At 41.2% G+C, this 15,366-nt stretch overlaps 1 protein-coding gene across 1 annotated transcript in view; it reads left to right on the plus strand.

Moving 5' to 3' along the window:
* Positions 1–15,366, plus strand: part of Pla2r1 (phospholipase A2 receptor 1) — a 128,641-nt gene that overhangs the window by 69,421 nt on the left and 43,854 nt on the right. The window contains exon 11 of the mRNA XM_051167079.1: positions 4,337–4,506. Coding sequence (XP_051023036.1) covers positions 4,337–4,506 — 170 coding nt within the window. The remainder of the gene's footprint in view (positions 1–4,336; positions 4,507–15,366) is intronic.

Below are 15,366 nucleotides of genomic sequence, written 5' to 3' on the forward strand. Positions count from 1 at the left end.
TGGTTTGCAAGTATTTTATTGCATCAATGTTCACGAGTGATATTGGTCTGAAATTGTCTATCTTGATTGAGTCTTTGTGTGATTTAGGCATTATGGTGACTGTAGCTTCATAGAATGAGTTTGGCAGGGTTCCATTTGTTTCTATTTTGTGGAATAGTTTGAGGAGTGTTGGTATTAGCTCTTCATTGAAGGTTTGGTAGAATTCCACCCTAAAACCATCTGGTCCTGGACATTTTTTGGTTAAGAGACTTTTAATGACTAATTCCATTTCCTTGGGGGTTATAGGCCTAGTTAGATTGTTAACCTGATCTTGACTTAATTAAGTGGAATCTATCAAAAAATCATCCATTTCACTTACATTTTCCAGTTTTATGGAGTATAGCTTTTGAAGTAAGGCTTAGTGATTCCTCAGATTTCATCAGTGTCTGTTGTTATGTCCCTCTTTTCACTTCTGATTTGTTAATCTGAGTATTATCTCTCTGCCTTTGGTTAGTTTGGCTAATGGTTTGTCTGTTTTATTGATTTTTCTCAAAGAGCCAGCTTTTAGTTTTGTTCATTCTTTATATTGTTCTCTTTGTTTCTAATTTATTTATTTCAGCCCTGATTTTGATTATTTCTTGCCATCTACTCCTCTTTGATGATTCCTGTTATTTTGATCTTGGTGGTGGTGGTGGCGGTGGTGGTGGTGGTGGTGTGTGTGTGTGTGTGTGTTTCCCTTCTTTTGTTTTTGCTTGTGTGAAATTATTTATTTTCTGTGTTCTCTTGGGTGTAATCCTCCTTGTATTGTAGTTTTCCTTTTAGTATCCTTAACAGTTCTGGGTTAGTGAAAAGACATTGTTTAAATTTAGTTTTGTCATGGAATATCTTGTTTTCCCCATTTATGGTAATGGAAAGTTTTTCTGGATATAGTATTCTGGGCTGGCATCTGTGATCTTTTAGAGACTGCCTGACATCTGCCCAGGCCCTTCTGGCTTTTAATGTTTCTGTTGAAAAGTCAAGTGTAATTCTAATAGATCTGCCTTATATGTTGCTTGACCTTTATCCCTTATGGATTTTAACAAGCTTTATTTGTTCTGTACATTTGTTTTGATTATTATGTGGCAGAGGATTTCCTTTTTTGGTCCAATCCTTTTGATGTTCTGTAAGTTTCTTGTACATTTAGAGGCATCTCTTTCTTTAGGTTAGAGGAGTTTTCTTCTATGATTTTGTTGATGATATTTTCTAGGCCTTTGAGCTGGGTCCTTCTTCTATCCCTATTATTCTTAGGTTTGGTCTTTTCATAATGTCCCAAATTTCCTGGATGTTTTATGTTAGAAACTTTTTAGGTTTAACATTTTACTTGATTGATGTATCAATTTTTTCTATTGTAGCTTCTGCTTCTGACATTCTCTGGTCCATCTCTTGTATTCTGTTGATGATGCTTGTGTCTGTAGTTCTTGTTCTCTTTCCTAAGTTTTCCATCTCCACAATTGCCTCAGATTATGTTTTCTTTATTGTTTCTACTTTCAGTTTCAGGTCTTTAACAGTTTTATTCAATTCCTTCTCCCATTTGATTATATTTTACTGTATTTCTTTAAGGGAGTTATTCAGTTCCTTCACCTGTTTGGTTGTGTTGTCCTGTATTTTCTTGAGGGGTTTATTTTTCTCTTTTAAGGCCTCTATCCTTTTCATAACATCAGATTTAAGATTTTTTTTTTCTTGCACGTTAGGTGTGATAGGATATCCAGGGCTTACTGTAGTAGAATAGCTGGGTTCTGGTGGTGCCATATAGCCCTGGGTTTTGTTGCTTGTGTTCTTTCACTAACCTCCAGCCACCTGGTTGTCCCTGGTGTTAGCAGGCCTGGTGGTCTCTGATGGTATTAGGCCTTAGGGATTGCAGATAGAGATGATGGTCTCAGATGACAGCAGTTCTCTTGTTTTCCTGGATGGCAGCAGGCTTTTAGGGAAACATGGAGAACTGGTAGTCTTGGTGGTAGTCTTGATGGTAGTCTTAGTGGCTACTGGTCTCTGCTGCTTTCTGATGGTGGAGGGCCTGGGGCAGAACATGCCACTGCTGGCACTGTTGTGGGAGTGTCCTCACCTGCTGCTTTCCTGATGTCTGCTGGCCTCTGGGATTGAGGTAGAGATGCAGCCCAGAAAATGGAGCATGCATGGGAGCCACATCATGGAGTGTGCTGGGGAGATGGAGCACAGAAGGCCTGGGGCAGGGGGTGCCGCTGCTGGCATGCTCTAGCCTACAATTTTAGCTTTATGTTTAGGTTTTTAATAAACTTAGAGTTTTTTTTTTTTTTTTAACAGAGTCTAAGGTAAGGTTTGTTTTGCAAAAGCCTATCCAGGTCTTTCAGCACCACTTGTTAAAAGGACTGACCTACATAGAATGTTCTTGGTACTTCTGTTGAAAATTATTTGACCTTATATACAAGGTTTTATTTTGTAGTTTATTCTATCTTATTCCACTGATCTATATGTTAGTCCTACACCACCACAACACTATTTTGATTACTGTCGTTTTGAGCTATGTTTTGAAATTTAAAAAAAAAAAAAAAAACTTGAAACACCCCACTTTGTTCTTTTTCCTGGTTGTTTGGCAGTTCAAGATCCCTTGGAGTTGTACATAGATTTCAGAATTAATTTTTATATTCTTCAAAAACAGATCAATGAAAATTTTGGTGATTGCCTTGAATATGTAGTCCACTGTGGTAATGTGGACAAGTTAATAGTTGTAAGTTTTCGCAGCTATAAATGTGGGATGTCTTTCCATTTATTTTGTCTCTTTGATATTTTTTAATTAGTATCCTGCAATTTTTGTTATTCTTTCTTTCTTCCTTCCTTTCTTTCCGTGTGTGTGTGTGTGTGTGTGTGTGTGTGTGTGTGTGTGTGTGTGTGCGCGCTGTGGTAGATGGAATTTTTTCCCCTTAGTTTCAGTTTTGGATTGGTCATTGTTAGAGATAGAAAGACAGCTTCCCTAGGTTCCTCATAAAGACATGCATGTGAAGTTCTGCCTCTGAGGTGTGGCTAGAAGTAACTGTTGTGGTTTTAAACATGTAATATTTAGATTGTTAATAGAGCATTTGCAGGAAATACTTACTAAAGCCTGGTGAAACCGACATGCTCTGCCAATGTGAGCACCCCAGGTGCTTCACTGAAGTCCACTGGGTGGCCCTCAGGCACTGAAGTCCACTGGGTGGCCCTCAGGCACTTAATGTTTCGTCTTTTGTTCTTCTGTCATTCCCTCCGCATTCCCTCTGAGTCTCCTGTTTGTAAATGGCCTCATTGCTTTTGCTCCCTGCAGCAAGTGAATAATGCATGCAATAAAAAGAATCCAAAATTGAATGTTAAAAGTCCAATGCACTTTCTCCTGAGGTTTCTTGGGTAATTTTACCAGGCATTATGTTTTCCTTTGACTCAGCAGATCTGGCCAGAAGTCACACCATTTAAAAGTCCCTCTAACTTTATGTGCTTTGAAAGGAGTTTTGAATTAAGCTTTGAATTCAATGCTAGTTGAGTTTGATACCCTTCCTTCATTGTGTGCACGTGTGTGTGTGTGTCTGTCTGTCTGTCTGTCTGTGTGTGTGTGTGTGTGTGTGTGTGTGTGTCTGTGTGTAAGCATGTATATACAAGCTGACTACATCTGCTTTGGATGTATTTATATTTGAAAGGAAGCATTGCCAACAATCATTGGGAGCAAATTCATTCAGCTGCTTGGGGAAAATGCTAGTGGGTGGAATGTCTTAGATTTGTTGAAATTTATCTTCAGTGAAAATACACGTTTGAACACATTTGAATAAGCCAAAGACTCCATATGCCAGTGAACAGACTGATTTGGGAGGCATATAATTGTTCCTCCACTTCCTTCCTTACTAAGCAAGTGTGGGGAGAGGGTGCATGCGCGCTTCATGGTGAAAATGTACATTCAGAAAAACATAATGTCCTCCCTCCTCCCTTCGTCTCCCCTGATCCACGTGTATCATGACACTGTATGGTGTGCAGCCTACATATAAGGTAGACATCTTTCTCTAAGAAATGTGCTGTTGTGTGTGTTAAGGCTGCCATCTCACTGCAGAATCAGACTTGGACTCCAGTCCTTAGAACAGCAACAAGAGTTAAATCGTTAGGAGTCATGTCCTCTGCACTCATGCACTTGTGGACTTGCAAAGACATTTGACATCTGGTAACAATACAAAGGTCTTTGTGTGTTTTCTGGCTCTGTGTTCTAGAGAATTAACAGGAAATGCTATTCTGCCTCCATTCTGTGCATTTCATTGTGTTTTGATGATATTTTTATTGTCCCAAAACTAGTGTATCAATTTCCATTTTGAATTTTTTTTCTTTCAAGGTTTGAACAGGCTTTTATTACCAGTTTGATCAGCAGTGTGACAACGACAAAGGACAGTTACTTTTGGATAGCTCTTCAAGACCAAAACAATACAGGAGAGTACACCTGGAAGACAGTGGGGCAGAGGGCTGAGCCGGTACAGTACACACACTGGAACACACATCAGCCCAGTGAGTAGTCCCCTGCAACACCAGCTCACCCCACTCCTACCCCACCCCTGCAAATCTGTTTCCTTGTCTCCTAATTCCCTCTGCCCTTTGGTTGTCTCCTTCAATTCTCCCTTAATGTTTTTTTTTTTTTTAATGCCTAGTTTAACTAACATGATCACAACAGGTCTACATGAGATGACATAGGGTGGCCATCTTAAAGTTTTTATGTATCACGTGATGTTATCAGGGAGGCAGCTGCTGTTGGAGACCATACTTCCCTTAGCTATCAGAAAGTTTTGTCCTCCTTATGTCTTTCCCGTACAGACCTGCCTCATGGTCCATGAACCCCAGGGGAATAACCAGTCTAGAATAATCCAGGTACAAGAAATGAGCCATCTAAGCAGTTCACAACTGTTCCCATGTGGCATCCTGGGGAATGTAGGCCCCGTTACTGGAATGCTGTTCTTTTAAGTCTTCGTGGATTCGTGGATTCCTGAAATGCAGCTATCAGAGCCATCCGCCCCGTGAGCTCATCCTCACGTGCATGACTCTGGGGTCCCAGCACACAAATCCCTGCCTGGTTGGCCAATTTCAGAGATGCTCATGGCTTCAACCACAGACTGAGGTAGAACCAGTGAAGGAGCGCCTTCGGGCTTGAGGGACAGCCTAGACTATACACTCCTTTGTTTCAGCATAAACAAGAAAGGTTTGGTCCCTTCTTGGTCTGTGATATTGCATCAATAAGAAGGAGGCAATAGATCTCCTTGGCATCTGAAGGGTGTGTGAGAGGGCTCCCAGGATCTTTGTGCAATCCATCTATCAACCTAGATACCAAACTGGGGGGGGGGGGAGTCTTTACTACACTGAAGAGGTGGAGTACTAGTGAAGTGTGAAGTGGCATGAGACACCTCAGGGAAAGTGCCACACAGCATGCCTGTGATTTCACCACCACTGCCACCACACCTCCGACTCAGAGGGAGGCTGAAGCAGGAGTGTCATGAGTTGGAGGCTAGCCTGGGCTATATATAGGAAGCTGGAGACCAACTTGGACTACTTAGAGACCCTGTATAAAAAAGCCACATAAATTTAGGTATCATTTTCTTTTGTTTTTATAGTGTGTGTGTGTGGGTGTGTGTGTGTGTGGTGTGTTTGTGTGTCTAGTGCATATGTGTGTTTGTGTGTATGTGTGTGAATATGTGTTTGTGTGTTCATGTTTGTGTGTATGTGTGTGTTTGAGTATGTATCTGTGTGTTTTTATGTGTATGTGTTTATGTGTGTGAGTGTGTATTTTTGTTTGTATGTGCACATGCATACATGTGCTACAGAGGATGTGTGGCAGTCAGTGGATAACTTTTGAAAGATCATGCAAGTCCCAGACAGAACTCAGGTTGCCAGGTTTAGCAACAGGTACCTTTATCTACTGAGCCATTTTGCCAGCCCACTATATTTTTCATTACTATAAAAGTCTAGTCTAAGACTAAGTCCTAATTTCAACTCCAAATAACAATAGGCAAAGTGTCACTGGTTTATAAAAATTGAACAATTAAATTGTCAGCAATTCTCACTATGGATAACATGACTATATGTGGTGAGTTTCCCTGGTCAGTGCCAATCTGCAGCTATTGTCCGGCATCACTTAGTCACACCTACTTTCACTCTAGCACTTTCTGCTAAGATGAATCTACATGAGTTACATAGGTCTTCTAAGAAAAGGGAAGTATAGTAAGGAAAGTGTGAAGGTCCTCGCCTTACCTCCCAACACCAACACTTTCCACTGTTAACTGGTAGCATTCCACTAGTTTTCTTTTTGGTGTGTGTGTGTGTGTGTGTGTGTGTGTGTGTGTGTGTGTGTGTGTGTGTGTTTATAGTCTTTTATTTTATTTTATATTTTGTGTATGGGTGTGTTGACTGCATTCATATCTATGAGGGTCTCTGCAAACACCACAGCCATCGATCCACAAGAGGCAAGAAGGCAGTTCAGTTCAACATGACTCAGTAGCCCATGTTGGTTCAAATTTCAAAAGTCTGCCCTTGAGTCGTTTATTCTGGGCATATTTAAGCACAGCACAATTTGGGAGGGGGTGGATTTCTTGGTGAAGATGAACTCAATCCCATGTATACAACAATGCTTAAGATACCTCCATAAGGATGGGTTCTGTGGGTTAACTGAGGAAAGCAGGTTCAAGATAAGGGTCTGGGGAAGGATCCAGTGTGTCCTTGCCACATGGTGCAAAGGTCACCAGGCTATCAACTGCATCCACTCCCAGCCTCCTGGGAGGAAAACAGGTCACACATCTCTCCCTTTGAAGAGACAACCCTGTGTGTTTAGCATTGCTGTTTCCCCTAGTCCCTTGTCTGTGAGAACAAAGATGGAAATGCTTCCTACACATGTCTGTGCATTGTTTACATGCCTAGTACCCACAGAAACCAGAAGAGGGTTTTAGATCCTCTGTAACTGGACTTAATGATGGTTGTTAGCCAACCAGTGGCTGCTGGGAATTGAACCCAGATCCTATAGAAGAACAGCCAGTCCTTTTAAACACTGAGTCATCTCTCTAATCCCCACTTTTTGTTCTTCAATTTAAAGTCTTTCCACATCAATATTTGTAATTCAGTACTTTTAGTATTCCAATAGATATTAGTTTCCAACATATGAATTTTGGAAGGATGCATTCATTCAGGCCCCAGCAATAGAAACACATGGGACAAGTGTTATACAGAATACAAAATAAAGCACCCCAATGGTTAAAGCCAGGAAGATCAATCATGAGTTATCATTGACATCCACAGAGTAAGTGCTTACTGTTCTACCTCTAATTTAAAATATGGTAGAATTTGATGTCTTTGAAAATAGAGTTTTCTAAGTTTGAAAACACGTGAGAGATTTCTGTTTCAAGTAACTAGAGGGTAAGTTATATGGAGACAAATTAGAAAACAAAGTCAAAGACATAGTGAAACTACAGCTTACATTTTTAAGCTCAAGTTTTTTCACTTACTCTCTAGGTGTGGGAAGCCATGAACAGTTTGGATCAAGTAAATATTAAGATCAGAACTGCCTGGCCATGGATGTAGCTAGTGCTCTCCTAGCCCACATAGGGCCCTAGATTCCACCCCTATCACCAAAAGCCTAGTCTTAAGTAGGACAAGTCGAATAGCCACGAGAAACTGTGTGGGCGTAATATGGAGAGAGAAACCACTACTGGGTCATTTTCAAGGTGAGACCCCACTGTATGGCTTTAGGAAAGTTAATTTCTCCATCTGTTTCTTTCTAAGATAAGGATGGTAGTAGTGTCTACCCTAATACGTTTTTATGAGGTTCAAATGAAATTTTACAGTGTTTGCTGCATCATAATCTTACCCTTTTTGTTGGAATGTGTAATATTTTGTTTAAGTCTGGAAGCCTGTTAGGATTCTCACCCAGTCTCTCCCTCCCTCCCTCCTTCTCTCTCTCTCTCTCTCTCTCTCTCTCTCTCTCTCTCTGTGTGTGTGTGTGTGTATGTGTGTGTGTGTATGTGTGTGTGTGATGGGCCAGCCACTGATGTGAATACTCTGGAAAATCCTAAGTCTCCAAACAAAAGTCTGACTTACTCACTAATGTTTTCTTAACACCTATAACACAGCTTTAAATGTTTTAAAAACATTTCTTTAGACTGCCTGAATTAAAAAAGAAAAGGGAAAGAGCAAAGATGGCCATTTATATCTTCTGTGTTAGCTACATGGTTTAAATACCCGTGCTTTCCAAAGACTTCCAGTTCCCAACCCAGCATGTAAGAAGCTTAGAAGTGGCTATGCCATCCTCATAACAAATAAGAAGCCGGACATTTCTAGTAATTCTTAGAGCCAACAGAAAAACACAATCAGAGGGCAAAGCCTTACTCTCTAAACCAACAGTTCTCAACCTGTGTGTTGCAACCCCTTTGGAGGTTAAATAACTCTTTCATAGGGGGTCACATAAGACCATCAAAAAACATAGACATTTACATTACAAGTGATAACAATAGCAACATTACAGTTATTAAGTGATAATGAAAATTATTTTATGGCTGGGGGGGCAGGGTCACCACAACATGAGGGACTGTGTTAAAGGGTGGCAGCATTAGGAAGGTTGAGAGCCACTGTGTAAATTGAAAAGACAGACAAGAAGGATGACAGACCCTCAGCTTCCTGGGACAGAAACTCACAAGCAGACTCTTCCCCTGGGGCCTGGGGCTGGGACAGGATAACTCAGAAGGCACCTGTGAAATTGCTGGAGGCTGGGTGAGGATACTCTGAGAGCCTGCCCCCCCCAGGAGGGCCCCGGCACAGGGTGCTCCCCACGTCTGTGAGCCCTGCCTCTAGGAGCAATGGCAGATTCTAAAAGTATTGGGAAAAAATTTCCTCATACTTCCAGCTGAGGGAGAGGTGAGGACATTCTGCCCTTGATAAAGCAGAAAAGACTGTTGTGGGAGGAAGGGTGGTGCCCAGTTGGCAATCTTCTCTGGCCGTCTTGTCTACACAAGAGGAGAAAGCACTCACAGCTGAATACCACAAGCCAAAAACATTAAGATCAGGCTCAGAGGGTATAGAGGGCCCACCTCCATGACACCTGACCTCACAGTGTTTACCAAGTTCCTTTTACCAAGTGTGTCACATCTAGATGCAGCAGAAACACTGCCACGTGCTTATAAAGACAGAATGTGCTGATTGGAGATACTTAAGAAGCATCAGAACCTACAAGAAACCTACAAGAGAAACCTAGAAACTTACAAGAAGAACACTATGACGGGTGAATCTAGGCCCAGAGGTTTTGCTTAAACTATGGCACCAGCCAAGGACAATATATGCAGTGAGTACCAAACCCCTACCCAGATGTAGCCAGTGGACAGGACATTCTCCACAGTTAAGTGGAGAGTGGGCACTGACTCTCACACAAACTCTAGTGCCCCATATTTGACCATGTCCCCTTGATGGGGAGACCTGGTGGCACTCAGAGGAAGGATAGTAGGCTACCAAGAAGAGACCTGATCCCCTTTGATCATATACAGGGGGAGGAGGTCCCCCTCAGTCACAGTCACGGGGAGGAGAATAGGGTAAAAGCAGGAGGGAAGGAGGAACTGGAGAATACACAGGATGGGATAACAATTGAGATGTAATGTGAATGAATTAATAAAAAATTATAATGCAAAAAAATTTTTTAAAGAAGCATCAGAACCAGTCACGTGACAGAAAGGTTGGACTTATCAAGCAACTTTGAAATTATAATTAATATCCTGAAGGCTTTAATGGAAAGCAGAGAGCTGAGCATTCTGGGGGAAAAAGACAAAAAAGCAAATGCGAGACACAAGTGCTCTAAGAGAATTGAAGGGTGCCTGTGGCTCTTTAGTACCATGCACTTGTGGAGGAACGGAACCCTGCTCTCCTACTATGACATAGAAACTTGAAAAGAATCTGAGAAACAGAGAAAAAGAGACCGAAAGAAAAAGAGCAAACTACACAGGAACTATGGGATAATTAAGACATCTTTAAATATGTGTCATAGGCATAGCAGAAGGACAGGAAAAAGAGAAAACAATGAGTGTCCCCAAACCAAAGATTCTAGAAGCTCAAAGAACAAGCAAGAATAGCACTCTCCCCCTGAAAAACTACAACTGCGTATATCATTTTCTTTTGGGGTTTTCCTTTTTTGAAAATTAGATTTCTTTTTCATTCAATATATTCTGATGATGGTTTCCCCTTTACCCCTCCCAGTCCCTCACCACTTCGCCTCCCATTCAAATACACCTCCTTTCTGTCTCTCATTAGAAAACAGTCATCTAAGAGACAATAATAGAATAAAACAAGATAAAAAAAAAAAACAAACACATCAGAATATGACAATACAAACAAACCAAAGGAAAAGAGCCCAAGAAAAGGCACAAGAAATATATACAAAACCAGAGACCCACGCATTTGCACCCTCTGGAATCCCATAAAAACATAGAATCAGAAGCTATATAGATATATAAAGGACTTGTAGAGTAAAAAAAAGGAAACAAAAATAATATTTTTTAAAAGGATGAAAAGGAGGAGGAGGATGAAGAGAAGAAGAGGAGGAGGAAGAGGAGGAAGAAGAGGAGGAAGAAGAAGACAAAGAAGAAGAAGAAGAAGAAGAAGAAGAAGAAGAAGAAGAAGAAGAAGAAGAAGAAGAAGGAGAAGAAGAAGAAGAAGAAAAACCCCTACATGACAGTATGAGGCAAGGAATCTCCAAAGATGACATTGAATTCCTATTCTGTTAGCCATCTCCTACTGCTAAGCTTGTGGGCTACCCTTAAGGGCAGTTTGTTTGCTGAGCGTGGTGGTGCACGGCTGTCATCCCAGCACTCAGGGAGGCGGTGGCAAGTAGATGTCTGTGAGTTCGAGACCAGCCTGATCTACACAATGAGTCCAGGACAACCAAGGCTACACAGAGAAACTACCTTCTCCATGTTCAATGAGTTGTGTAGGTGTTGTCTTCAGCAATAGGCCCTTGCTGTCAGTTTGTGGAGAGCAATCTAACTTTGGCAGCAGCCTGGGTTGTTTGGGGATTCCCATGGGGCCCCTTTGGTCAACAACTCAATTAGTTATGATTCATTCCCAGAACTGGAAGGTTCATTTGGTGACAAGAATGTCCACATGGGACTCTGTCTTCCCCACTATTTGAAGATGTCATTTTGATCACCTTCATATATGCATATATTTTACAAAGATTCAACTGTATTAAGTTTCCATACGACAAAATGGCTCTTAATTTTAGTTGTCCCTCCCTTTAGTCCCTTCCTCGCCCTCCTTTCTTCTCCTCTTCCTCATTTGATCCTCCCATTCTAGCCTCCCACCCCTTCCATGCATAGCTATCTATTTTATTTCTCTTTCCTAGGGTAATCTATTCATTCCCTGCCCCCTAGTCCCTTTCTTTACACCTAATCTCTGTGGTTCTATGGATTGTAGCTTGGTTATTGTGGTGTTCTGATCGCCCATAGGGAGTGGCACTTGTTGGAATAGGCATAGCCTTGATGGAGTAAATGTGGCTTTGTTGGAAAAAGTGTGTCACTTGGGGATGGGGTTTGAGATCTCAGATGCTCAAGCCAGGCCTAGTGTCTCTCTCCGTTTCTGCTGCCTGCCATCCAGCACCATGTCTGCCTGCATGCGGTCATGCTTCCCACCATGATAATAATGGACTAAACTTCTGAACTGTAAACAAACCCCCATTAAACATTTTCCATTACAGGAGTTGCCATGGTCATGGTGTCTCTTCACAGAAATAGAAACCCTAAGAAAGTTATCATTGATTTAATTGACTTACCAGCTGATATCATCTTATAAACAAATACAGATGCTGTTTACCTCTCTGGGTCTGGATTATCTCATTTAGGATGATTTCTCATATATATATATATATCAAGAGAGAGAGAGATGAGTAATACACCATTGTGTAAATATGTCACATTTTCTTTATTCATTCTTCTATTAAAGGCCATCTAGTTGTTTCCAGTGTCTGGGTATTATAAATGGAGCAGCAATGAACATGGTTGAGCAAGTGTTCCTGTGGTGAGACGAAGCGCCCTTTGAGTATATGCCTAAGAATAGCATAAGAAGATGTTGAGGTAGATCGATTTCCATCTTTCTGAGGAGTCGCCACACTGATTTCCATAATGGCTGTACATTTGCACTCCCACCAACAATGGAGGAGTGCTCCCCTTACCCCACATCCTTGCCAGCAGGAGCTGTCATTTGTTCTATTGATCTTAGCCATTCTGACAGGTAGAAGATGAAATCTCAAAGTGGTTTTGATTTCATTTCCCAGATGACTAAAGATTTACACATATCATTTTCAAACATCAGATAGACAAAAGGCGAAGGAGCCAGAGTAAGAAAGCGCCTTCCATACACTGGAGCAAAGACAGGAATGACTTCTGACCTCTCAGAAATTGTGCAGGCAAGAAGGGAGTCTGTGAAATAGCTGGTGATAAAGGTGGGGGAGGGAAGCACTAGGAGTCTACACTCTGTGAAATTATCCTTTAAGACTGAAGAAGAACTATATTTATAAGATAAAAATTGAAGGCCATTTCATCAGTTGTCCTGGCCTTGCAAGAAAAAGAATACAGAAGTGTCGACCAGTATTCTCCCTGTATGAATGGCGTGCCTAACCAGGGATGAGCAGAATTCTGGGCAACTGCAATGTGTCACTGTAGATTCATGAGCTGTGACAAGTGTGCCACTGTGGTGTGACATCTATGGTGAGGGAGACTGTACAGGCAGGAGGGAAGGGATTGGGTGCAACAGTCACCATCCCATTTAACTTTCATCAGACCTAGAACTACTATTTTAAAAGTTTAATCTTTTTTTTTTTTTCAAATTCAGCTTTTTAAAGATACACGTAAAGTTGACATTACAACAACTGAGGTGGTGTGTGTGTGTGTGTGTGTGTGTGTGTGTGTGTGTGTGTGTGTGTGTGTGTAAGCGTTAGTTTAAGGAATCTGTGTGGAAATGTTTGGCTTCACACAGCTCAGGGATAGGAAGCCTCACAGCCATGCTGTGGACCGTCGGCTTGTCCTTCACTCTGTACACCACTGTGTGGGTGAGAACAGCACAGCTTTGTGTCACTGTGCTGCTGAGAAGGAACTGCTCAAGGATCATGTCTATATCCTGGAATTTTGTTAGGAGTGTCTATACCTATCAAAATAAATTAATATGTTTTGAGCAGACAAAATTTTTTTGGTTTTCCATGCTAACTTCCTCGGGGCATATTTAGATGTCTAAAATCTGGAAATGAAGCAGAGTGCCCTGTCATTCATAAGTTTCGGCTGTAATTTATTTGAGTGGCATTACTCTCTCTCTCTTTTCCCTGAAGCAAAAATAATGCTGTGATGCTCAGTGTGGCTGTGCATGCTGACTGACATTGAGTAAATTATCTCCGAATAAGATGAAAATGTAAATTGTTTCTGGGGAAAATAGCAATATAAAAGGCCCTGTGTTTCTCTTTTCCTTTTAAATTGCAGCTTGTAGAAACACCACCTTAAATCACATCTCCTCTTCTGCCTGTCACAAAAGAATCCATTAGCTCAGGCCCCATGGCAGACTCTTAATCCAGCATAAACTGACTACCTAAATTGACCAGCGAACAGGAAGCCCAAAGCTTTTTATAAACTCAGCCATGGCTGTCCGTAAGGTATGCCTAACAGATAAGCAACCCATGGTGAAATCACAGTTTGGCTGATTTTTGTTTTTTGTTTTTTGTTTTTTTTTCCCAACTCTGTCTTATGTTCATTAAATATTATAATGAACCACTAAGAAATTGATGAATGGTGTTCAGTACTGTTTCAGCTCTATCCCCAGTCCTGCCAGAATCTTTCCTAAAAACAGACCTCAGACATCAGATTATTTTATTCACAAATATTGCAATATTATCACTAAAATATAAGGACTTCTCTGTCAAAGGCATACTGCACTGATCGCCCTTGAAACTAATTCTTTTTTTTTTTTTTTTTTTTTTTTAACACAGTTAATTCACTTTATTTTCTTGTATAAAAACCCCCATGTGGTGGCCACAGCTGGAGCCTCGGTCCTCTGAACAGAGACTCTGGTGAGGGTTTTCACAAGATGATCAGTGAATTACTGATAAGGAGACTTGGTGAACACAGTCTCTTTCCAGAGGTCAAGTGTCAGGTAGCTGTAGGTCTTAGAGATGGCATCAAAAGTGACCTTGGCAAAGAAGTAAGCTCCTGGCTGATGTGTAGCAGTCATCAGTACCAGCCATCATCAGTAGCTTATTGGACACAGGAACAGAGATGATACCAGTGCCTCTTGGGGTAGGGATGAGCACCACAGCAGCCTGTCACATGGAACAGTGTGTGGCTTGACAATCTTGTTCCCCTAGTAGCCTCTCTGCACAGGGACAATGGAAAGCTTGGCCAAGATGATGACCTTTCAGATAGCAGAGGCTACCTCCTTGGGTCACTTAACACCAAGACCAACGTGACCACTATAGTCCCCAATAGCGACAAAAGCCTTGAACCTGGTCCGCTGGCCAGCCCGTGTCTGCTTCTGCACTGACATGATCTTGAGAACATCATCCTTTAGGGATGCAACCAGGAAAAAGTCAATAATCTTGGATTCCTAAATGGGCAGGGAGAACAGATAAATCTCCTCCAAGGACTTGATCTTCATGTCCTTAACCAGGCAGCCCAGCTTGGTGACAGGGATCCACTCCTTGTCTTCGGCTTTACCTCCAGGAACCCCACTGCCACAACCACTGCCATGGCCTTGGCCACAAGCTTGGCCCCTGGGACCTCTGCCCAATTGTCCAAGGAAGCCATCTGAGGCCTCCTAATCATGGGTCCCAGGTCCTCTGGCCCTCCCACTGCACCCACGTCATCCACCATTTGGTGTTTTCCCAAGGAAGAAGAAGCAAAACTATAATTCTTTGACATCATAAATCTTTCAGTTAATGTTCAAATATCTAACTTACATCTAGACATACAAATATATACATATACATATACATATATATATATATATATATATATATATATATATATATATATATTCTAACTACTTTATAGCATATTTTAAGATTTGTTTGAGTCAGGATCCAAATAGCCTTTACATTCTGTAATTAATTAGTAAAGTCTCCTAAAGTTTGTTTTAATGTCTAGATTTTTCTCTCCCTCCCTTTTTTTCCTTTATACTGTATTTAGTGATTTAAGTGGGTTATTCATCTTATAAATTTTCTAAAGTCCACACTTCATTGTTTATCAGAGACCTGATCAAAATTGAGATTTATTTTAACTTAGAAAAACTATGTTTATGTAGTTCTTTGTTCTATATAGAGTGTCAGAATGTCCAGTCTTCTCTCTGCTGTGACAAGGAGATTTTGATTATCAATGA

The sequence above is a fragment of the Acomys russatus genome, chromosome 24 (genome assembly GCF_903995435.1).
Source record: "Acomys russatus chromosome 24, mAcoRus1.1, whole genome shotgun sequence".
NCBI classification, from domain to species: domain Eukaryota; kingdom Metazoa; phylum Chordata; class Mammalia; order Rodentia; family Muridae; genus Acomys; species Acomys russatus.